This window comes from Taudactylus pleione, unplaced genomic scaffold, assembly GCF_031769625.1.
Source record: "Taudactylus pleione unplaced genomic scaffold, aTauple2 ptg000331l, whole genome shotgun sequence".
Lineage (NCBI taxonomy): Eukaryota > Metazoa > Chordata > Amphibia > Anura > Myobatrachidae > Taudactylus > Taudactylus pleione.
Window position 1 is genome coordinate 1,789,391 of NW_028284732.1, and position 25,855 is coordinate 1,815,245.

The following is a 25,855-nucleotide window of genomic DNA, read 5'->3' on the forward strand; positions in this document are numbered from 1 at the left end:
TCGCGCTGACCTCTCCATGCAGTCAGGGTTCGAGTCCCGCCGTTGTTGCCTACTTGATCCAGCAGGCACGCAGGCTCCTCACGTCGCAGGTGACGACACCCGCGCACTGCATCACTGGGAATGCTAGCCTCTGAAGCGATCAGAGGCTTCTTTAGTCTCTGATCGTTTCAGAGGCCAGCGTTCCCAGTTGCTATGATTAAGTTTGCCGCGAGCGAACGGTAGATCGCGATAGACCTTTTGGCCGGGCCTGCTTTAAGTGAATTTAATTAGTATTGGTCCTTCCATTGCGGTTTGCTCAGTAGGATGGGCACTATTAATAAGGCCAGGTGGGCTGAGCTTGGCAGCTGCTGGAAGTTCAGTTTCAGTAGCCGCTGGCAGTCTCCTCTGACACAATCAGATGCGATAGTGTTAGAGAAAGCCCACCTTGGCGTGGATACATCTCAACTTAAGGAGAGCAATGCTTGAGCACAGGTGGATTGATACCACCGTATAATTCAAGGGCAGGGGTAGGCAACCTGTGCCTCTCCAGCTGCTATACATACCAACATGCCCTGCCACATTCTTAACATATGCTAACAGAAAAACAGTGGCAGGGCATGCTGCGTTGTGTTGTTTCACAGCATCTGGAGTGCCATAGGTTGCCAACCCTTGTTCTAGGGTTAAAGCAGAGCCCTATATTTAATGATCGGAATCTCCAGTATTTATTTGTTTTTATCTTTTGCTTACTCACATTTCTTTCTCTCATTTATTCAGCAGCAACATTGACTCCTCATGCTGGTGTTCAGACAGTATCCAAACTCGTCTTTAGAGAACCCGAACAGTGCATGTTTTTCAGATTTCTTCACAGAATCTGAGTAATGAATACACTTGTGCTGAAGCATGAAATATGGAAACACATTGTTAGGGTTCACTGAGGACTGGAGTTGGGAAAAAACTGCATTAAATGCCTGTAAATTATTTGGATTGATATCTGAGCGACAGGTTGTCTTGTACAATGAGACCTCCCTGAATATTTACAGGGGACCTCCTCCACCACCCTAGATTAAATATAATAAGAGCAAGATTTGGTGCCTCTCCCTTTCCCATTATCTCATCGCAAAGCAGCAAGACTTCTCGCATGCAGGTCCTCATCATGGCAGCCTTTACTTTATCACATCACTTTCCTGAAACTTTTAAAGAAGCTATGAAGACTAATTTCAACAAAGTCTATATTGTCAAGCACCAACTCTAACCAACTAGATACTCATACCCACCACTGTTATTTCCTCTACTTCATGTATCAAGTTTTTGCTGATCATAAGAGTGCAAACATCAATTTTCAATATGTAATATGTTAAAATAATACACACAGATTACAGGTAAATTATCATATTTTTTAATGAAAAGCCTTATATACTGGAAGTCTGAGAGCCAAAAAGACAGCCTCAGCAAAAGAGAACCCTATACAACAAGAACAAGGAAAAGATGGCAAGCTCAGATTCTTGGGGATTACATTTAACAGATGAAGAAGCAGATTGGCTATCCTTCGATTACAGTCGACTCCATATCAAAGCTAAGTGACCACGAGGCAGAAAGTACTACTGCAAGTAACTTGTATGGTTCTATATATAGAACATCATTTCTCATGTAATGAAAGTGCTTGCAGTCAGTTTTGTACAGCACTGTAATTACATTAAAATGTGAAATGTCCTCACACAGGAGCAATCTAATGGCTGGAAATGCATTTCATTATTAGGACAGTCTGCATCAACATGAAAATTTAAGTCTATTCTAGGTCACTTAGCTCCTTAACATAATTAGACTGTAATTAGTCCACTTTACTACAGAGTTACCACTGTCAGAATAAAGTCCACTGCTCCCTACATTATGAAGTCCTTACTTTGGACAATGAGTGACAAATTAATAATTATGGTTAATATGATGCTTTCTAGACTTGTGGCAATTGTAGTAACGTGGACTGTCCTGAAGGCAAGTAGGTGACATTACGGGATCGTGACAACTGGTATGTAATATCTTCAGCAGCTTCCAGTTTGCGCAGTTCAATTAAACCATCCCCAACATCTGCTAGGGATACTGCAATCAATTCTGCTGCCTTAGAGTCTCCTTCAGCAGATATGACAGCAGCCTTTTTCTGTTGTTCAGCCTATAAAAAGGGATTAGAAATTCTTTGAGTGGTAGCAGAATAAATAAATGAAAATAAAGAATTTCAAATTAGACTCATCTCTTGGTCAGTGAAAGTAGTCAAACGGACAGAGGCAAAGCATTGCTCAGGCTCACCCAAAAAAGCAAATAAATAAAATTAAGGCTGGCTAGGATTTATATGCAGGAAGCCATAAATTGTACATTATAGATCTTGCTGTTAAACTGCCCAGGAAAAATTCTTCAACTTCTCATAAGAGCCTATAAATGGCCAAATTTATAACCACCGACCCCAAATGATCTACGACTTTACCTTCTCCACAATAAACCTGGCTCTCTCCGCTTCCTGCTGGGCTACTTGCTTGGCTTCAACGGCTTCTGTGAACTCCTTACCAAATGTCAAGTGCGTCTGCAGGGAATAGAAATATACTGAATGTAAAGTGTTTACATATAGGCAGTTGTCCTCTTTGAATTTATTTTTATTTTAAGGTGGATTTTGGAACACGCTTATGTTGAAACCCCTACAATTAATAAAATACAAGTCTCCATACATACATTTACAAATACCTTATAATGATTAAATATTTTATCAGGTCTGAAGAGAGATGAAAAAAAAAAAAAAAAAAAGGATAGATATTTTGGGGGGTATGTGTTTTACTATAGGCCAATTCTAGCCAACAGTCGGCCTACAATTAAGTGAGCATCTCCTGCTATACAAGCACAATGTTCTCCAATCATCCACTAAGCTTTATAAGGAAAAGGATTGTTGCCATTTTGTACTCAAAAGTATTAATTCCTACAAAGTATTTAAATGTTCACTTATTCCAAATCACTTTGTGCAACAGTTTGATTGACATTATGGGCTGTATTCAATTAGAGGCGAAAAGTCCAAATCCGCGGAAAAGTATCGCGGATGAGGTCATTTCGCCAGTCAAAAACTTATCCCCGTATTCAATTAGAAAGACTTTTCACGTACAGAAAATTAATAAAATGCGAATAAGTGGCTTATTGCCTAGTAATTTTCTGTATAAAGAAACTTATGTAGGTAACTACTAATTAGTTATTGCATACAAAGGTTTATACTTAATTAGTATCATGGAGAATGAGGTCAGAAACTTAACGGCTCTTACTAAAAATCTACCGAGAAATAAGCTCCATAATAGTCTTCTGATGAGACGCTAACACGGAGCTACAGGGCCAATGGAATAAACAGTGATCAGTGAGTATATTTAAATGGACCAATAAAGATAAGGCTGAGGGGATATATGAGGACGGAAACTAGTGCTCTGGATGACCTGCCTTGATAAAAACAGTCCTTAGGCGAAACGCGCGTCAGCGTTTCCAGTATGTACCGCTGTCAAAATTTTTTATAATTAGACTTGTGATTCGCAGCATGTAAAGTGTGAAGCCGACCGGGGCTTCACTCTATATATCTCTCTTGTTCCCCCCGCTATATTGTAAATGCGGAGGATTATATGCACTGTGTGAAATAACATTAACACGACTGGCTGATTATACTGTAACCAAACGTGTGACTCACAGCATATACAGCGTGAAGCCGTTCAGGACTTCATTTTATCTCTCTTTCTTCCCCTGCTGTATTGTAAAAGTGGAGGATAACAAATGCCATGGGTAACAATATAAAGATGACTGGCTGATTAAACAGTGATTTTTCCTAGCAGCAGTTTCAGGATGCAGGCAACTAATGTTGCAATATTATAATAAACTACTCTGCCACAATCCCCTCGTTACAATAGTAGCTTATTATGATATAGGAGGATACATATAGGCAGTATAGCAAAGCATGATATTAGAGACATGGGCTGCTAGCGAGTGACAGACCTTATTAGAACTATTACCATATACAGTGATGTGTGTATTCATTAAGAGCAGAGCTCACTATTTTTCACAGTTTACATTGTAAGGGGTTGTTTTGAAAATATAATATAAGGTCTTTACAAAGAGAGATATGAAAATAAACAGAGACCTATTTAAATTAAAAGTCTATTAATAATATACACATAACATAAAACAGCGGTATTTGGAAATCATTTTTAATTCACTTTATTCTGTTTTTTGATATCATTCACATAAGTATTGTCTATATTTTTGTTTAAGAATCTCTATATTGGTTTTATTTCTATTTCGAAGTATTGGTGTCCCTATCAAACATGTTTTAGTGTGATACAAATAAAGATTTAATTATTTTAACAGCTATAGATTATTATAACATTCTGTGGAACATATGAGTGACTAAGAGTGCACCATATTGAAAGACTATTCTTTTTTCGGTTTGTAAGTTAATGTAACATATAGCGTTATTGGTCGCACCGCTCAAGTACAAGAATCCTCAGAATTTACAATTGTTGTTTGAATATAAGCAACAATCGAGTACACTTGTTAATTCTTGGAAGTGGGATGTCAAATAATAAATAACGAATGTTAAAAATAAAAAAAAATGAGAGCGCTCATATGAGATTACACATTCTCTGGTACGGGATCAAAATTTGTTTCAATTTATATAGCCCTACTGAAAAGTATGGGACATACTGTAATACACTTATGTGAGAAGCAGTAGGAGCTACCTTCAGCTTCAGGTACCAATAGATGAGGCGCAACCACTTTACATTTACTTGACATTTTATGGAAAGTGAGGCAGACATGCTTGCTTATCCTTCGGCTACACAATGCCTTCTAACTTATCAGTCCATACTTTTCACAGAAAAAAAAGAGAATTAACTTACCAGCGACACATCATCAAGGATAAGCCCGAATGTGGTTGCTCTCTCAGTTAGGTCCTCACTGACCTGCCTGGAAACCAGCTCCCTCTGAGTGATCAGCTCCTCTGCATCAAACCGTGCCTGTTAAAGATACATATAGAAAATGGACCAAGGTCATGATTGCAGAATACACATTACCTAAGTTTCAATATACCAGGAGAGATCAGCACTGCACCATACAAATGTGTGTTGCTCAATAGAAAATATTGATAGCTTTGTAACAAGGCTATAACACACTAAAGGTGCGTACACACGGTACGATTAAACTTGACTATTTAAACGATATCGTTCATATAGTTAACGTACAAATCGTCCAGTTTTTGGCCCCTTCCAACAACCATCGATGCGCAGGCACAAATAGTCGATAACGACCATCGCCTGTGCATACTGATCAACTTGGTCAATATGGACCAGGTTACTATAGGGACCCGCGATCATTGTAGTTGTTTGGGGGTTGGTGCTGTGCTGGATGTTCGATATCGATCATCCAGCACATGCAGGACGATCAGACAACGATATCTTTATCGTTATCTGATCTGAACGTGTGTATGCACCATAAGTGAGATAGGACTAAGTACATGAAATATGCAACAAATAAGTTGAATTTATTAGTCTAATACTCTTACCGTATTTGTCATATTTACTAAATTAGGATTGTGTGTATGGCTAGGATGAAAAAAAAAAAAGCTATCTGCACATATAACATAACCTAGAATTAGCATTTAGAAGCAATTACATGCCATCACAGGATCCATTCTAGGAATTAAAAGGGAGATGTATCAAGTTGTGGGGAAAGATAAAAGGACCAACCAATCAGCTTCTGTCATTTCTCAAACACAGACTGTAAAATGGCAGTTAGAAGTTGATTGGTTGGTACTCTCTCCACGGCTTGATACATCTCTCTCTGAATTCTAGGAATCAAGAAAGTGCATCAGAACTGTTCAATTCAGCTCCTGGACAGTCAATCCTTGAACACTGCATTCAGATCAAATGTTGTAAGTCAAAAGATGTGAAGAACCTGTATTACATGTATATTCATAATTAGCCACCAAATAAAAAATAAGCAAATATTTTAAATAATAAATTCTATTTACACTTAGTACGTTAGTAAAAAAAACAAAAAAAAAACCACAATAGTAAATGTCTGCGATTGCATCAACTGCACAAAGGTCACCACACATCCCCACATGCCCTTATAAAATGCCCATCTGATACCCCCAACAGCATCAGATATCCCCACATGCCCCTTAAATGCATGTTTTAATGCCTTCATGATCTTTCAGGTAATATGACTTGTCTGTTCACAAAACCCATAGCGAATAAGTAGGCTTACCATATCAACCCTTTAAACTGGGACACAGGTTCTGTGGCTCATTAAAACCAGGTGAAATCCAGGCATGAAGTCAACTAGTCACAGAACCTTTGTAATTAATTCATGTGTCCCGTTTTAAAGTGATAGTATGGTTAGCCTATGAATAACGCTTTAGGTAATAATAGGCATATTTATCAAAGGTTAAATGCCCGGCCTTTACACATTATGCCATGCAGTAATACCCCTTACAAATGATGCCGCACATTAATGCCCTTTAGTCCCCCTATGCAGTGCCCCCAGTATTAATTCCCCCCCCCTATGCAGTGCCCCCAGTATTAATTCCCCCCCCTATGCAGTGCCCCCAGTATTAATCCCCCCCATGCAGTGCCCCCAGTATTAATCCCCCCCATGCAGTGCCCCCAGTATTAATCCCCCCCCATGCAGTGCCCCCAGCATTAATCCCCCCCCATGCAGTGCCCCCAGCATTAATCCCCCCCCATGCAGTGCCCCCAGCATTAATCCCCCCCCATGCAGTGCCCCCAGCATTAATCCCCCCCCATGCAGTGCCCCCAGCATTAATCCCCCCCCCATGCAGTGCCCCCAGCATTAATCCCCCCCCCATGCAGTGCACCGTATTGATCCCCCCCCCATGCAGTGCCCCCAGCATTAATCCCCCCCCCATGCAGTGCCCCCAGCATTAATCCCCCCCCCATGCAGTGCCCCCAGTATTAATCCCCCCCCATGCAGTGCCCCCAGTATTAATCCCCCCCCCATGCAGTGCCCCCAGTATTAATCCCCCCCCCCATGCAGTGCCCCCAGTATTAATCCCCCCCCATGCAGTGCCCCCAGTATTAATCCCCCCCCCATGCAGTGCCCCCAGTATTAATCCCCCCCCCCCATGCAGTGCCCCCAGTATTAATCCCCCCCCAAGCAGTGCCCCCAGTATTAATCCCCCCCCTATGCACCTTGCTCGATAAAAACCCTGGTTTTCTTTAACATGTGCCTTCTGTCTACATTAAGATCATACTATATTTGGAATACGTGCTTTGATTCAAGATTTAGTTTTATTTAATTTTTTTCTACTTTTGCAGTCTGAATGTGCTGGTTCTAATTTTTGTTGTGTCTGATATTTCCATGAGCCAGGCACTCCGTTACAATAACAGCTGTGATTTACTTTAAATCATCCCATCATATGTCTCAATTGTGCCCAGTATTTAAGTGATATTTTCCACTATTTAAATGTGTAGATGCAGTTAATGTATAACTGACATTACTAAGCAGCCAGGTCCAAGTTTCATGGATCAAGTATTTGCTTACCTAATTTTTCAGTGTCTCAAGAAAATAAGGTGAGTGAATAGCAAACATATACAAAACTAAACATCTACATTAAATTATTATTTTTTTTAAAGCAAAGTCAAAATGACTAATCCGTACAGTACATTTCTACATAGAGTACCCTTAAATGCCTAGTTTTGCTGTCTGCAGATTTGAATTTCCTTGGACTATAAATAAAGGGAGTTCGGAAAGTCCCTCCGCAGTGATTGTGTGCTAAGTGTGTGACAGATAGTGATGGCTCCAGAGGTGGGGTTGCAGCGCAGTCCAAAGTTCAAATAGGGGAGCCACACAGTCACCCCAAACATCACCGGCTGGAACTCACTGGCTGTTGGTGTGGCTCCCCTATTTGAACAATCACCGTGGAGGGACTTGCTGAACTCCCTGTACAGCCATGTAGTTTTATAATGATTGATATGAAATTCTACTCTGAGCCACAAATTCACACATAGTAAATCTTGGTGCTCCAGCACAAACTTACCACCACTGATTTAAGAATCTCAGTAGTAATAGACGGCAAGACACGCTCATCATAGTCCTCTCCGATGCTGGTGAAGATCCGTGGCAATTCATTGGCAACAGGCCGGAAAAGAATACGCAGAGTGATATTAACATTCTGCAGATCTGCAGAGACAGACAATAGTAACCTACATGTTACACACCATTTTCATTTCCTTCTCAATATAACAATTTTCTCAACAATCAAAAAGATAATAAATGGACTGATATTTTGCTATATCGCTACCTACCTTTGCTTCCTGTGATAACAGGAACGTTGCGAGGACGTGAACGGCAATCAAAAATGATTGGTTTCTGTACCAAGGGGATGAGGAAATGCGTACCTTCTCCCACTACCTCATTCTGAATCCCTCGGAATCTGTCAAAAATGACAGCATTGTGTCCAGCATCCACTAGTGGGTGTTGAGAAAAAAAAAGCGGAAAAGGAATGAAGAAAAAAAAAAAAAAAGTTTAAAAGTAGAAAGCAGCAAGAACAGTTTTTATTCCAACATTATTGTAAACTTTCACTCCAGAGGTGCAAATGTCTTTATACAGTCCATGGGGGGTATTCAATTAGGCTGCGAAAAGTCGGATTTTCACATGTTTGAATTATCCCAGTATTCAATTTCAAAGACTTTTCGCCGGTGCGAAAAGTCTTTGGAAAAAAACAGAGATAAGTTTTCAAACATGGCAAAAAAAAGTGCAGAATTGGGGTTTAGGGGTGCAGGCTTAAAAAAAAAAAAATAGCCTGCACCTCTGGGAATAGCCCCTACAAACGAACTGTGTCAAAAAAAGTAAAGTAAAAAAAAAAAATAGGGACAAACCAAAATAATTATTTTCATTTTCAGATAAGAAAAAATATGGGGAAGTTTTTAAGGGGTCTAGTTACTAAACAGTGTTAAGAGACAGAGTGAAAAGTGATGTCAGCTCCCAACTGTCATTTTTCAAACACAGCCTGTGAGATGACAGTTGGGAGCTGATTGGCTGGCACCTTATCACTTACCTATCACTTTTCACTCTGTCTCGTAACACTGCTTAGTAAATAGACTCCTAAATAGCCAAATTAATTCAGGGGGGGTTCCCAAGTATGCGGCAGGAGTTTTAAAGAATGCGGGTGGTAGCGGCAGGTGCATTTTTGAAGAATTTTCAAAATGCACTTTAGGGACTAAAAATATGTTTGCACCCATATTTTTTTGGGGGGGGGGAAAAAAAAAAGTGCTATTCTTTACCCCTTCTTCACAGGCGCAAAAAAGCACCTGCCGTGGCTATTTAAAAACCCAACTTCCCTTCAGCAGCCAAACGGGGCTAACCATAGTGATCCCCCATGTCTGGACATCTTTAGGGGGTCCCAGGACCTTTTCCCGAAAATTCCCATTTTTTTGCGAAACTTACCTTTCCGTCGGATCTGGATTTCGGCCATTCCTAATTGAATATGGGGATAAAGCGGGCCCGATACTTTATCCCCGGAAAACCTCCGATGTGGAGCGAAAAGTCCAGTATGGACTTTTCGCTCCTAATTGAATATGGCCCATGTGTATATAAGGCATGGCAAAAACACATCTATATAAAAAAACAAGGGTGGCCCATCTCTATCATATGCAGTAAGAGTGAGGGGCGCACGCTACAAGCACACCACCCTTCTCAGCTCTCACTGAAACGATGGAGACAAGACAGATCACCAGGAGTGGACGAGTAAATATACTGGTGAACAGGCATATGCTGGGGCCATTTTAGTGTGATATTCCCTAACTGAGACAGAAGAGAAAAACTATAAAATTATGCTATACATGTATCACTCACCATTATATAAGGCAGAGTTTACAACGCTTCCAACCACAGCCAATCCCAGACCAAGTTTTCCAATTGATTCCAACAACTTTGCTGCCATTGTGTAACACTAGCCCTGTACAAGATGGACATAATGTATTATTTAGTCACATATTTATCAATATTTATTAAGTTACTTATACGGGTTGGATACGGGATCCCAACAGTCAGAATCCCGACAACGTCATCCCAGCAGATTTTGGTAAGTATTTTAACCCTAATCCTCCCACAGCCTAACCCTAACTGTCGGGATTTGTCAGGATTGTGACCTTTGGGATGCCGCTGTCAGTATTGTGACCGTCGGCATTCTGATGGTTGGGATCCTGACTACATTCCAGTTATATAGCACTAGCATATTCCATTGCACTTTACAATTGGGAACATACAGTAGCAAAATAAGACTGGGTAGTAAAAAACAGACAGGTAAGAGGGCCCTACTCATAAGATTACAATCTATAGTGAAATAGGCTTAGATACACAAGGATAGGTGCTACATATTGCTTATTGGTCCAGCCAGATTGCATAGGTTCTTGGTGGGCTGTATAATCTAGTCAGACAGCAGCAGTGTTGGCCAAGGGTTAGGAGGGTGTGAAAGAGAAGGAGGAGAAAATATGTAAAGTTGTGTGTGGACTGTATAGTGGGGATGTAATTGGGTAGGATAGCTTGTGGAGGTTATGTAGGTAGTTCTGGGATTTGATAAGCTTGTCTGAAAAAGTGAGTTTTAAGGGAATGCTTGAACGTTTGGACACTACAGGAAAGTTTTATTGTGCATGGGAGTGCATTCTATAGAATAGGTGCAGCCCAAAAGAAGTCTTGTAACTGAATGGGAGCAGGTAATGCGTGGGGTTGACACACAGGTTGGGAGATATTTTGAGATAAGCAAAGCGATGTAAGTTGGTGTATAGTGTTCACTGTAGGTCTGGCGCCGGACCTAGAAAAAGGGCACTCTGGTGCATGACCAAGGCGCGTGTACACCCATAAAGGGGGCTTGGCCACGATAAAAGGGATTGTTTCTTTAAAACGCACCACCTTTTCATCCTTATCAGGGGGGTGCCCGGCACTTACGGACATGCCAGGCTTCCCCCAAGCGCTCCCTTCTCTGTGAAGAGATGCCGGACGCTCTATTCACTGGCGGTGATCCCTACACCGCAGTTTTCCCCACCCACGGGACACTGCTTGACCCAAGCTCCAAATAGTTGTATCTCATCCAATGGCCACTCATGTGTAATTCAATTGGACAGTAATCTTGTTATTCAGCTCTTGGGTCACACTTCAGGATCATAGAAAATGGAGTCTACATACATTCCTAAACATGCACTAATTTTTGGTATCTGCAATAAAGAGGTAATGATAATTTGTAGATCCAGAGCAATCACCAATATTTTTTTTTCATTTGGCTACAACCAAGACCTACAGATGTTACAACCACCAATTTTCTAAATAGTATATTTATAAAACTATGAGGGAAGGGAAATTACTAGTCCAGATACTGTATGAAACCATGATTAATATTGTTTCCAGCTCGAAATGGACATCGGAAGCTGATGGCTAGCAACCATCGATGTTCCCAATCTGAAGGAAGTACTTTTCCCATCAAATTGCAGGGAATCGATGGTTGCCAGCCATCAGATGGTGTTTTCCGATGCCCATCTGATGGCTGACAGCTTGTATGCCGCTACAGACAACCAGAAGTGGCGTCCACAGCTCAGCTTATATGTGTATGTGCAAAGCTCTGCTTGCTTCTGTGCATATAGTGACCATTTATGGTTATACCATAACATGGTTTTGAGGCTATGGCTAGTAGTGGTCACTCGATTTCATGCCAACAACGATTCAATGTCCATCTCTATTTTCTGCATGGTTAAAATAAATGTAAAATATCGATAGCTAGGGTCTTTTTATTAAAACATAATACAGTCAAGTTAGTTAGGAGGGAGAGGGGTGTAAATTGCATTGCATTATGTGCCTTATTCTGTCTTTATCCCTGTAAGTTAATTCCTTTCCCCTGCAAAAATATATATCCCCCAGTCAGTTCTTTCATTTGTGACTGCCAGAAGAGGCAGAAGGTGACAAGTCTTCACAATAAGCACATAACAGTTGTTTTTGCATGTAATAGTTGAGAACAGCACTGATTATTGTGTTGGTAAGCGACTAGTATCAGTAACTCATAATTAGTCCCAAGTGCAGTGGGGATGGAGCAGAAATGAATGCAAATGAATGGCCAGTGTCATTCCTAATGTGAGTTCAAAAGCAGGTGTGTACTGGGTTTTTTTTGCCTTGTACAACACAGGCTGATGTAATGCCATTATTTGTTACATTACAGGCTCATGTCTAATCATTTATGTAAAGGCACTGAGAGGTAGAAAAACATTTTATGGAAAGGGGTAACATTTAACATTTATGGGGGCCCACAAACTGGTACACTATCGCAGGCTGTATAATATGCTGGGCAAAAGCTACATATACTGTAATACATCCTTCATATGAGCTGTTCACAACTCCACCCAAACATTTCTGCATGGCTCACATAATTGCAGGCTCTCATCTGTTGGGATACATTGCCCAGGCCTGTTACAGGATCTCTTCTGTGCCACACACATACACACACTTGTGTTGGGATATTAACCCCTCAGCCACTGACTCCTATAGTCTAGACCGGTGAGTTATTACACACTGCTGGGTTGTGCACAAATAGAGGGACACATTCCCTGTATCCAGCATTCACCTGAACGTATCCTCCAGGCTGTCTGCCTGTAACTCACCAGCCATAGCTCCTACTGCCCTCTATCACACCCACTTCCCCGGTACATGTTTCCCCCACCTGTTCCTCGCCCCTAGCTGAATGATCCCGCGATCAGGGTCCGCCGCTCCCGCACTCACCTCCTCGAAGCTTCGCAGCGTGCAACGGTGACCTCCACAAAACCAGTGCTCCAACTACGCATGTGCGACCTCTGTCCTTCTAATCTACGTTATTTGCCAATCGGCAGAGCGTTGCTTTTTGGGATTTGTAGTCTATCTTTTACTTCATTGCCTCTAACTTCGCGTGCCTTGAGACTACAATACACATAATGCTCCGGGATACGGCAGACGCATGGTGTTGACACATTTGTCGCGCTACAGCTACACTTTGCTCTGTAGTCTGCAACTCTGCGCTGCAGTAGTCGAGACTGGAGGAGGAAAGCGCGTGTCTGAAGTTTAGACAGAGTCAGAGAGGGCAAAATTTACTAAGCGGCGGTTTGGTGACGGGTTCTATTCTGTTCTAAACCCCGGGGGTTGGTAGCAGTTATGCAGCGGTTTCTAAATGACAGCTCTGTTCAATTGTACTCTAAAATGTGTTTTGATGGCAGTTTTGCAGTGGTTTTGGCCTTAGTAAATTTGCAGATAGCAAAACCGCTGCCAAACCACAGTCAAACATTTTAGAATAGAATAGAACAGGGCTGTCATTTAGAAACCACCACCAAACTCCCGGGGTTTAGAACAGAATAGAACCCACCACCAAACCGCCAGGGAATAGAATAGAAACCGCCGCTTAGTAAATTTTGCCCAGAGTGACTTTGGTTATAAGCCCTGATTCAGAGTTCTATGCCATCACATAGCCACTGCATCTTTGTACGCAGCGGCTGTGTGATAACGGGCCTAATTCAGAGGGGTAAGGTATATTTCCCCTTCAGATTTTGTACCTGGAAGTAACGTAAGTGAGGGCGGAAGTGCAGTTTTCTGCCCATACTGTCCACCAAAAGAACAAAGTTGGCCCCTCGCGGGCTCCCTTCGCTCGCCACGCTTCGGGCTCAGTGGCTCACTGCTCTCGCCACAAGATTATATTCCTTCTCTATGCCCATGTGGATGATAGGGAATGACGTTGGACAGTAACTGATGACGTCAGGGTCCATCTACGGAAAGGGATCTAGCTGTAACCAATTAAGAGGATCAAAGAATGCAGCAACTGATCATACATTTGTCATCTGAGTGGGTTGAGTTGCTCAGGATAGCCAGTGTTTTCACAGAGCTAAAGCCTGTGAAGCTGCATTGAAGAATGCAGCCACTGGATACAGCATGCCCTGAAGTCGGGGCAACTGTCCCCCGTTTTTCCTGGCCACCCCAGCTGCAGCCTGTCAAGCAGGCTTTTGGCATCTGGGCACTGCGTGTGAGCACACAGAAGGAGATCTGCACATGCGCAGTACAGATCCTGCATATACGCAGATCTTCAAACATCACAGTTATATGCAAACCATCGTGTTTACGCAAATCAACCCCAATATTCTAATGCCCCAGTTTTCTGGTACCCTGGCTGTCGTCGTCCTTTGTCATTCATGCTTAGCGGGCACTGTGAACAATCTTGCAGTACAAAATCTGCACATGCGCAGATCAAAAACCATCAGAGTTGTACGCAGACCATCGGGTTTGCGTACAACTCTGAGTCAGAAACTACAGACTGGGCTCCTCACCCTTTTTGCATTAACCCGTGAGTGCAGCCATTCACATTGCTATATATATATATATAGCATGTCAGGGAGATTGTTAAAGCAACACCTATGAGCGCGGCGTTAAAGTGGACGTGTACTGCTACATCTGAGAGACGTGTCATAAAATTGATTTACATCCAAATGTAAAGGAGATGCAAAACAGTTAAGCGTCCCATACATGGTACGATTTCCAAACGTTCCAATCTCGTGTACGATTTCCCTTCAGATTCTTCCCTTGAAATTCTTTACGATTTGTGCCAAGAAATGGAACGATTGTACAAACAAGCATACGATCAGATGTGTCGTAAAGCGATTGCAAATCATTTACGATATATTGTATGCAGCAAACAACCTCGTGATGCATCTGCTGGAATCTCAATAGGAGAGGGCTTATCTATTTTACATCTGGGCACACTCTGCTCTGTGACTAGTGAGGCTTGGTTTTATACCCTGCTGAACGTTGTACTTTGCTAGTTTGCTCTACTTTGTGTTGTCTGGCTCTACAAAGTGGTTTTGAGATGGATTCCAAATGCTATAAGCTTCTGCTAGCCTATGGCTATCTGATGCAGCTGAGGAGGATGAGGTCTCAGCAGGTTATATATTTGGGTTCTTTGATTTGCAACCACTATGGTAATTACTAGAGCTTAAATTGAACATTGGTATCGGCAAGTGCCAAAACAGTGCACTTTTGCTATTTTTTCTTTGTGCAGTTGCTGTAGTATGTTTCAGGGTTTAGACTAGGATTTTTGTCACCCGGGGCAAGACAGTAATTTGGTGCCCTCCCCCCCTTGTCTGCCATTACAGCATATATCAAATACATTTACTACTGCATCCTGGCACCCAATGTAACTTCAGTATTTGGAAATCATTAAATAGGCTGCACTTGTACAAATAAAAGAAACATGAGGCAGGGTCAAGTGGGTTCATTTGACATAGATGGATAGATAGAAGCTTACATGCTTCTGGCCACTTGGATTTCTCTTCTTTTAATCCATTTGCCTAGATTTAGGCAAATGTAATGTGTGGTATTTTAATATATACTGGTTGAGTCTCCCATATCCAAAATGCTTGGGACCAGAATGTCACGGCCAGGGTTTCTCGGCATGGTGGTCACCGGGTATTACCTGCGAGGTCATTGTGGCGAGGGGCATTGGCTGCGCGCGGTTCTGTGCGGGCACATAGTCACTGAGGCCTGCTGTTCCCGTTCCGTTTGGCATGGGCGTCGCCATCTTGCCTCAGGTCATGTGATTCAAGCTGTCCAATCCTGGTGGGTCATGGGCTCTTTCCAGCCAGTCACAGCGCGGCACCTGGTATTTAGGAAGGTCCAGAGCATTCATTCATTGCCAGTGCAACGTGTTTTTCAGCTGCTGCTGAGAGAGAGTACTTGTGCCTTACCTGTCTGCCTGGAAGCACTACTAGCCTGTTACATTGCCTGCTCCAAACCTGCTGGACTCACCCTGCACCCTCCATTTACCTTTCCCCTGCCTGAGTACCTGAACCTGCTGTTTCCCTGCACCTTGCCTCACACTCTAACTCCCAGCTGGACTTCATTACTTCTGCCTGCACTTCGTTACAGCTCAGCAAACTTGCATATTGGACATTTCCTGCCTGTCACTATCTGGACATTCTCCCATTTGTTTCACCACAGTTATCAAGTACATTTTAGTGCTAAACCTGGATTTTTTCTTTTGCCATTCCCATGTCTGCTAAATCACTTATTAAAAACTCCATCTTTTTATTTAAATCTGCTTCTGTGTCTGCTCCTGTCACCACCCCGGGTCCACAACAAACCCAGACCTTCACAGTTTGCATTGGCCCCATGGATCCGGCCACGGAACAGGAGTCTGGAGTGGATTTATTTTGCTGTATTACTGGTCGTTTAGAAAACCTGGAAACTATGCAGCATCAAATGGCTCAGTTTTTACAAGAGATGTCTAAGCGACAAGATAATCTGCAAACATCATTAACCACCCCTGGGGTATCAGCAACTACACCTCCTACTGTGCCTGTTAATACAGGGACCAGGGTATGCCCTCGTTTACACCTACCTATGCCAAGCAAATTTGACGGCAATCCTAAGCTCTGTCGTGGTTTCTTAAATCAGTGCGACATACACTTTACCTTACAGCCTGATAACTTTCCCACTGCTAGAACTAATGTGGCATACATTGTGTCTTTTTTGTCCAGCTCAGCTTTGGATTGGGCCTCCCCACTCTGGGAGCGTTCAGACTCGCTGCTGGATAACTATGCGGACTTTGGGCCTCATTCAGACCCACTCGCAAGCGGCTGTCCGCTCGCAAGTGGGTCGATGGTGTGCACTGCGCATGCGCACGACGGAGGGAGCTCCGTCGTGCGCATGCGCCAGACGCGACGAGTGAAGGACTTTCCTTCGCTCGTTGTGTCTGATCAAAGGGGGCGTGCTGTCGATGTTGATTGACAGCATGCCCCCTTTGGTGGGCGTGCCTGCCAGACGGAGGCGTTCCCAAGGGAACGCCTACCGTCAGAAGCCGGCCCCACTGACATCACTAGTGATGTCAGTGGGAGTGATTTTGGCTCTGATAGAGCCAAATTCACTCCAGGGCTTGTGGTCGAAAACCCCGACCACAGGCTTCTGGTCGCACTGGCGATGGTCAAGACCATCGCGACCATCATCCTGCACGCTCGTATGTGCTGTGGGTGGTGACCCACAGCTATGCGAGCGTCCAGGAGGACGCTCCATTTTTATGGAGGATGGCCCTCATTCAGAGCGAGCGCTCTGCTCAGAGCGTCCGGCTCTGAATGAGGGCCTTTGTGTCATCATTCAGGAGGATTTTCGACGAACCTGGACGCACTCTGTCAGCATCGTCCAGTATCATGAACCTGAGACAAGGAATCCGTCCTGTCAGCCAATATGCTGTACAGTTTCAAATCTTGGCTTCAGAGCTTAGGTGGAATGAGGAGGCCCTCACCTCAGCCTTTTGGCATGGCCTTTCAGACCGGCTAAAAGATAATCTGATCACCCATGAGCTTCCCACTAATTTAAATGAGTTGATCTCACTCTGCAATAAAATTGACTTACGCTTCAGAGAACATCAGGCTGAAAAGCACAGAACTGACCGGCAAAAGTCATTCACTCCTCCCTTGCCTACCTGTACACCCCATCCTCCTATAGATGAGGAGCCTATGCAGGTGAACCAAACCCATCTCTCCAAAGAGGAACGTCAGAGACGTATGCTAAAGAACCTCTGTGTATACTGTGGAGATTCGGGTCACCTGGTGGCCTCCTGCTCCCGTAAATCGGGAAACGTCCGTTCCTAACTGACCCTGGGGACATCAAGTTAGGAGTTATGAGCCCGTCCCCTAATACTAAAGATTTAAAAATTTCCCTAGCTTTGGATCTTAAACCTAAGCCTGTTTTTGTTTCTGCTCTATTGGATTCTGGAGCAGCCGGAAACTTCATGACTTCTTGTCTAGTTGATAAACTAGAGATTCCTTGTTCATCTCTCCATCACGCAATCTCACTGACCTCTGTAGATGGATGGCCTCTAGCTAAATTAGTGGTCACCAAGGAGACTCAACCAGTATTAGTCCGTGTTGGGGCACTCCACTCCGAGTCTTTGAAGTTCTTAATGATACCTGAGGCCTCCCAAGAAACTTTAGGACTACCCTGGTTACGCCAGCATAATCCCAGGATAGACTGGTGTTCTATGCAGATTCTTTCATGGGGAACTGACTGTCAGAAATCCTGTCTTCCCAAGATACGACCTGTAAGAAAGACAGTTTCATCAATATCTCCAGTCTTACGTCAACCAGATTTGGACAGGCCTTTTTTTATTGGAAGTGGATGCGTCTTCAGAGGCCGTGGGTGCAGTTCTTTCCAAGCGTTATGAGGATAATCGAGTTCATCCCTGTGGGTTTTTCTCCAAGAAATTCTCGCCTGCCGAAAGGCATTATGCCATAGGTGAACAAGAACTCCTGGCAGTGAAAGTGGCATTAAAAGAATGGAGATACCTGCTGGAAGGGGCTAAGGGCCTGATTCAGAGCCGGATGCTATTTGCGGTCGTTCGTCCAGAAAATAGGGGTGGCTATTCAAATGAACCGTTCGCGCTTTGCGGTCTGTTCATGCCTCTATGTCTGAACGAGCGAACAAAACTTGCGGTCATTTTTTTAAAAAATACGCCCCCTGGCCGCTCGCATCCTACGTCATGTCCGCGATTTATTAGATTAATCGAGTACATCGACCAGCGTATGAACTGCTCGCTATTCTTGTGGTTGGTTTTTGCTACCACAATCTTGCGAGCAGTTCTGGCTATAAAATAACCCAGTGACGTGGTCAATGATGCTGCTGTATTAATTATGCACACCCTTAAAACGCCCGTTTTGACCTTTAAGCACGCCTGCGTTTGGATCTCCACTCCCCGTTTTCAAGCACCTTCCCCTGTTACCACCCACATACGCCTCATTCTGTCACTCAAAATAGGCATTCGCTATTTAGCGAACAAACGATTTTCGGCCGCACTGATTGGTTCGCGCATGCGTATTACGATCCGTACGCATGCGCAGTTGGGCAAACATCGCTCGGAGCGAACGAGCGGCCGCTTACGAGCAGCTCTGAATCCCGCCCTAAGTTCCCCTTCACAGTTTTCACAGATCATAGAAACCTCCTATTCCTCAACAATCTCCAGTGCGTGAGTCCTCGTCTGGCCCGATGGGCAATATTTTTTGCTCGGTTCCAGTTCACCCTGACCTTCCGGTCTGGAGCCCTTAATCAAAAGGCAGATGCTCTGTCCAGATCTCTCCTCTATGATGACAAAGCGGAGAATCAACAAAATACCCCTGTCTTGGAGTCAAGAGTATTTGCCACCCTACAAGTACAGCCTCCCACTGGGAAGTCCTTTGTGGCCCCGGAGTTAAGGAAGCAGCTCCTCACCTGGGCTCATTCCTCTCACTTTGCAGGTCACTCAGGTACCCTGAAGACCCTGGAATTTCTGAAGAGAGGCTATTGGTGGCCATCCATGAAAGCGGACATGTCAGAGTTTATTTCTTCATGCTCCTTGTGTGCTCAGCATAAGTCTTCATGTCAGGCTCCAGCTGATGAGTTGTTGCCGCTACCTATTCCATCACATCCATGGATGCATCTCTCCATGGACTTCGTCACGGATCTGCCGAATTCTCAAGGGTTCACTACCATTTGGGTCATAGTAGACCGATTCTCAAAAATGGTCCATTACATACCACGAAAGAAATTACCTTCTGCTCCTGACCTAGCTCATTTGTTTGTACAACATATATTCCATCTCCATGGTCTTCCTGCCGAGATAGTCTCTGACCGTGGTGTTCAGTTTACAGCAAAATTTTGGAGAGCCTTATGTTCAGTATTGCAAGTAAAGCTAAATTTTTCTATGGCTTATCACCCACAAAGCAATGGTTCCACCGAGAGGGTTAATCAAGACCTTGAGACCTTCCTGAGAATTTTCATGACATCTTCCCAAGACACTTGGTCTGTATTGCTGCCATGGGCTGAATTTGCGCATAATGCCTCCTACCATTCTTCCACGAACCAAACCCCATTCCAAGTGGTCTACGGTCTTCATCCTCGGGTTTCTCAATTTCAAAGCCTGCCCGTCTTTGATGTACCAGCTGTGGAAGACAATGTAAAGAGATATGAAGAAATTTAGACTTAAGTTCATGCTGACCTGGAGAAAGCGTCCTCCTGTTACAAATTTCAAGCTGACAAAAAGCGTAGGATAGTACCATGTATGCAAGTTGGAGACCAAGTCCGGTTGTCCACCCGGAACCTACGGCTCAGAGTACCATCTATGAAATTTGCTCCACGCTTCATCGGGCCCTTCTCCATTATAGAAATTATTAACCCCGTGGCTTATCGCCTTCAGTTGCCCCTTACATGAAAATTCCCAACTCCTTTCATATCTCCCTGCTTAAACCCCTAGTGTTGAATAAGTTCCACAGTGTCCTGCCTGCTTCTCCCCGTGTCCAGACTGAAAGAGGCGTGAAGTTTGAGGTTTCCCAAGTCTTGGACTCTCGTATCCACAGAGGACATCTGCAGTACCTCTTGGATTGGAGGGGTTACGGTCCAGAGGAGCGTTGTTGGACTGATGCCCGTGATATCCATGCTCCTGCACTCATCAAAAGGTTCCACGCTGCCCATCCGGAGAAACCTGGTGAGTGTCCTGAGGCCACCCATAAGGGGGAGGGTACTGTCATGGCCAGGGTTTCTCGGCTTGGTGGTCACCGGGTATTACCTGTGAGGTCATTGTGGCGAGGGGTCTCTGGCAGCAGTGCTGGTGTTTGGCGAGGGGCATTGGCTGCACGTGGTTCTGTGCGGGCACCTTGTCACTGAGGCCTGGTGGTGTTTCCGTTCCGTTTGGCATGGGCATCGCCATCTTGCCTCAGGTCATGTGATTCAAGCTGTCCAATCCTGGTGGGTCATGTGCTCTTTCCAGCCAGTCACAGCGCGGCACCTGGTATTTAGGAAGGTCCAGAGCCTTCATTCATTGCCAGTGCAACGTGTTTCTCAGCTGCGGCTGAGAGAGAGTACTTATGCCTTACCAGTCTGCCTGGAAGCACTACTAGCCTGTTACCTTGCCTGAACCAAACCTGCTGGACTCACCCTGCACCCTCCATTTACCTTTCCCCTGCCTGAGTACCTGAACCTGCTGTTTCCCTGCACCTTGCCTCACACTCTAACTCCCAGCTGGACTTCATTACCTCTGCCTGCACTTCGTTACAGCTCACCAAACCTGCATACTGGACATTTCCTGCCTGTCACTATCTGGACATTCTCCCATTTGCTTCACAGTTATCAAGTGCACTTTAGTGCTAAACCTGGACTTTTTCTTTTGCCATTCCCATGTCTGCTACATCACTTATTAAAAACTCCACCTTTTTATTTAAATCTGCTTCTGTGTCTGCTCCTGTCACCACCCTGGGTCCACAACAAACCCAGACCTTCACACAGAGGTATTTTGGAATATTTGCATACCATAATGAAATCTCTTGGGAATGGGACCCAAATCTAAACACAGAATGCATTAATGATTTATATACACCTTATACACACAGCCTGAAGTTAATTTTATACAATATTTTTAATAATTTTGTGCATCAAAAAAGGTTTGTGTACATCATGAAATTCGTCTATGTTTCATATACACCTTATACACAGAGCCTGAAGGTTATTTTATACTATATTTTTAATAATTTTGTGCTTTAAACAAAATTTTTGTACATTGAACCACCAGAAAGCAAAGGTTTCACTTTCTTAGTCATGCTAAAAATATTCCGTATTCCGGAATATTTGCATATGGGAGACTCGTGTGTGTGTGTGTGTGTGTGTGTGTGTGTGTGTGTGTGTGTATATATATTGTACATAGAGAATGACTGTAGAGCGACTGATTTCGTTGTTAATAAATATATATATTAAAACCATGTGTGAAATTATGTGTTAGCTGAATAATAAAGTGCAAATGCTGATATATATATTCAAAAAACCATATGTATGAATAATAAAGTGCAACTGCTAATTGTGCAAATAAATGCAAAATTGTGCAATAATGTGTAATTATTAGTGCAAAACAAGCTGACTCATATATATATATATATATATATATATATATACCGTATATACTCGAGTATAAGCCGAGTTTTGCAGCACATTTTTTGTGCTGAAAAAGCACCCCCTCGGCTTATACTCGAGTCATGCCCGCATAGTACGCTGCTGAGTAGCGTACCATGCGGGCCGCGGTGCAGACTGTGTCACTGTGACACAGCCTGCACCGCGTGTGTAGCGCTGACCGGACGGAGTTCGGTCAGCACTACACACTGCTAAACACACAGCCGCCGAAGCCGGCAGCTATGTGTTTGGTGTAATCAGCAGCCGCTGAGAGTCTGTCAGACTCTCAGCGGCTACTGCTGCTCCCACTGCAGGAGCCATCTTCCGGCTCCCGCAGTGGGTAATGGGAGAGACGTCGTCATGACGACGTCTCTCCCATTATGCAAAGCGGCGGAGGAGCCTGTAGCAGCGTCGGGACCAGGAGCGGGGTTACAGGTAAGTGGTTTTTTTTTTTACATTTCTTTCTACTGGGGGGGCTACTACCAGGGGGGGATATCGCTACTGGGGGCACTACCAGAGGGGGGGGATTAATAATGGGGGAACTACCAGGGGGGGGATGTTGCTACTGGGGGCACTACCAGGGAGGGGGGGAATACTGGGGGCACTACCAGGGGGGATGTTGCTACTGGGGGCACTACCAGGGGGGGTTAATACTGGGGGCACTACCAGGGGGGGATATTGCTACTGGGGGCACTACCAGGGGGGGATTAATACTGTGGGCACTACCAGGGGGGGATATTGCTACTGGGGGCACTACCAGGGGGGGGATTAATACTGTGGGCACTACCAGGGGGGGATATTGCTACTGGGGGCACTACCAGGGGGGGGATTAATACTGTGGGCACTACCAGGGGGGGATATTGCTACTGGGGACACTACCAGGGGGGGTATTACTACTGGGGGCACTACCAGGGGGGGTATTACTACTGGGGGCACTACCAGGGGGGGATATTACTACTGGGGGCACTACCAGGGGGGGATATTACTACTGGGGGCACTACCAGGGGGGGATATTACTACTGGGGGCACTACCAGGGGGGGATATTACTACTGGGGGCACTACCAGGGGGGGATTACTACTGGGGACAGTACCAGAGGGGGGATTACTACCAGTAGCTGCTGCATTTCCCATCCTAGGCTTATACTCGAGTCAATAAGTTTTCCCAGTTTTTTGTGGTAAAATTAGGTACCTCGGCTTATATTCGGGTCGACTTATACTCGAGTATATACGGTATATATATATATATATAATGAATTATTTTTCATTATATTAAAAGCCCATATAAAACTTAAGGGAAGATACCAAGTGCAATAAGTGATAAAATAAAACCAAGAAATTTATTATCACAATAAGATTAAAAACAAACCAATTAATACACATATGGATAAAAAAATAAATAAATTAAAGGATTGAATAGGTAGAACAGCTTATCTGTGGTAGAGGTTTTAAAAGTTAATGTAGCAGGCATTCTGAATGTTACCTATAGTTTGAAAAAAGGGGCGTTTACTGGATATTCATGCTAATTGCTCCTCATTTGAGTCCCTTGCTGGGGGTATATAAACAGACCCCACAGCTTAACACCACTCCCTTGAAGAAGTCTTGTATTGACGAAACGCGTTGGAGATTGATGTTTTCCATGCCTGCTACATGAACTTTTAAAACCTCTACCACAGATAAGCTGTTCTACCTATTCAATCCTTTTATTTATTTATTTTTTATCAGTATGTGTATTAATTGGTATGTTTTTAATCTTATTGTGATAATACATTTCTTGTTTTTTTTATCACTTATTACACTTGGTATCTTCCCTTAAGTTTTATATGGGCTTTTAATATAATCAAAAATAATTGATTATCTATATTATATATATATATATATATATGAATATGAGTCAGCTTGTTTTGCACTAATGATTACACATTATTGCACAATTTTGCATTTATTTGCACAATTCGCAGTTGCACTTTATTATTCATACATATGGTTTTTTGAATATATCTATATATCAGCATTTGCACTTTATTATACAGCTAACACATCATAATTTCACACATGGTTTTAATAGATATATTTATTAACAACTAAATCAGTCGCTCTACAGTCATTCTCTATGTACAATTTTCTATGCCATTAGTAGATTTATCACCACTAATTATTTAATGACAAAGAGCTGATGCCTATATTGGTTAGGCTGATATTTAGTTGGTACAGCTTTGATCCATATGGATAGTGACGGTATACTGATCATTGGCGCTTATCCCACATAGTCTTTTATTATATATATATATATATATATATATATATATATATATATATATATATGAGAACTTGAAATTTCGGTTCATTATACACTTGCTTCTATATATGTATATATATATATATATATATATCCACTCAAGTCCTGCACTCACACCTGTACCAAAAATAACTTTGGGGTGCTCTTCAACATCCTGGAAAAGATCCTATGTATCCTTGATATTCCCTATTTAGGCTGGGAAGAATGCACTCACCGTGTGCAAATTAACCATTTAATGCATATATAGATACCAGCACAGTACAAAAAAAACACTGGTCGATGTTTCAGTTCTATTTAGAACTTTTTTCAAGACTGGTTCTACAAGTCATCATAAACACATATTGTATAGTTGTAGCCATTCAATGTATGGACATTAGGCTTAGCTGGGCGCGACACGTATAGCAATTCATACTATGACGCAGTCGGACACCCCTGAATACAAGCTTGCGTTCCAAGGCACTGCTGTAGCTAATGACATGCGTTCCAAATCAGTGCATGGCACGGTGACTCATTCCCCAAGCACATAATCAGTAATATGTTTTCAAAATCACACCTTACCTGGCTCTCTCACAGCCCAAATGACATGGAGACTCAATCACGCTGTCTACACCACTACACTGTAGGCTCCAGCATCACTTTTTAAAAAGGCTGCTCACCTATGTCGCAGTCAGACTTCCCTAAATACAAGCGTTCCAAAGCCCTGCTGTAGCTTATGACATGTGTACCAAATCAATTCATAGCATGATGACTCGTTCCACCATGCGCGCCACCTAGTGGTGGAAGAGCATCAGAACACACAACTACGGCTATATAATAAACAGGGACGCCCATTGATCTCCCGAGTCCTGGGCGCCACCCAGTAGTAGAAGGACATCATGACACACAAATGGCTATATAATTGACAGGGTTGCCTATTGCTATTCAAAGTCCAAACCTTAAATAGAATTAATGGATAAGTGAAGCCAGTCTGAAGCCTATAGAATACTGAAGTCATATCAACTGAAAAAATACACCATTATACATAAAAAACATACATAAAAAAAACTTTTGTAAACAAATATAAAAATATAAATATATCACAAATTGAAAAATATCACAATTTGAAAAATATAAATAATAATACTAATGACATACCAAAGACGGTAAAAAAACATGGATACAAGGCAATATCCATTAAAGTCACTAGTGATTGACAAGACAAACCGCCCAAAAAGTGAATACTAAAAAGTATGCACATTATACAGGAATGGTGAAAAAGATAAATAAAGACATATACAGTCTACATGATGCCTAATAAAGGTGGAGAAGAACAACCACTAACAGACACCTCGAGGACAAAAAAAAAAACAGAATCACCATATAACACTAATACAGAAAAAATGTGACAAGTGACAACTACCAGTTTATATAGATAAGCCGAAAATGAAGGTTACTTGTGTATAGGACCAACACTGAATAAAGATAACTACTGACTATACCATCATATGATAAAAATTAAACCGTGGCACCATACCATAGTGTGATCATAAGAATGCATGAAACTAAAAGAAACATGCAAGAGAATCACTAAGGGAGTGATTTAAATGATATTCAAC

General features: G+C 43.0%; 1 protein-coding gene across 4 annotated transcripts; it reads right to left on the bottom strand.

Moving 5' to 3' along the window:
• Positions 1 to 1,359: 1,359 nt before the first annotated feature.
• PHB1 (prohibitin 1) lies at positions 1,360 to 24,984 on the bottom strand. Of its 4 annotated transcripts, none has more exons than XM_088443559.1 (7): positions 24,917 to 24,984; positions 9,862 to 9,964; positions 8,313 to 8,474; positions 8,045 to 8,187; positions 4,884 to 5,000; positions 2,453 to 2,548; positions 1,360 to 2,143 (listed from the first exon to the last, which is right to left on the bottom strand). In XM_088443559.1, the coding sequence occupies exons 2-7, from the start codon at positions 9,947 to 9,949 to the stop codon at positions 1,928 to 1,930; spliced, it is 822 nt and encodes a 273-aa protein (XP_088299685.1). In that variant the 5' UTR covers positions 9,950 to 9,964; positions 24,917 to 24,984; the 3' UTR covers positions 1,360 to 1,927. The 4 variants fall into 4 exon arrangements, with proteins under 4 accessions (XP_088299685.1, XP_088299684.1, XP_088299682.1 ...); XM_088443558.1 differs by lacking the exon at positions 24,917 to 24,984 and adding an exon at positions 24,819 to 24,910; XM_088443556.1 differs by lacking the exon at positions 24,917 to 24,984 and adding an exon at positions 12,769 to 12,870.
• Positions 24,985 to 25,855: the final 871 nt, after the last annotated feature.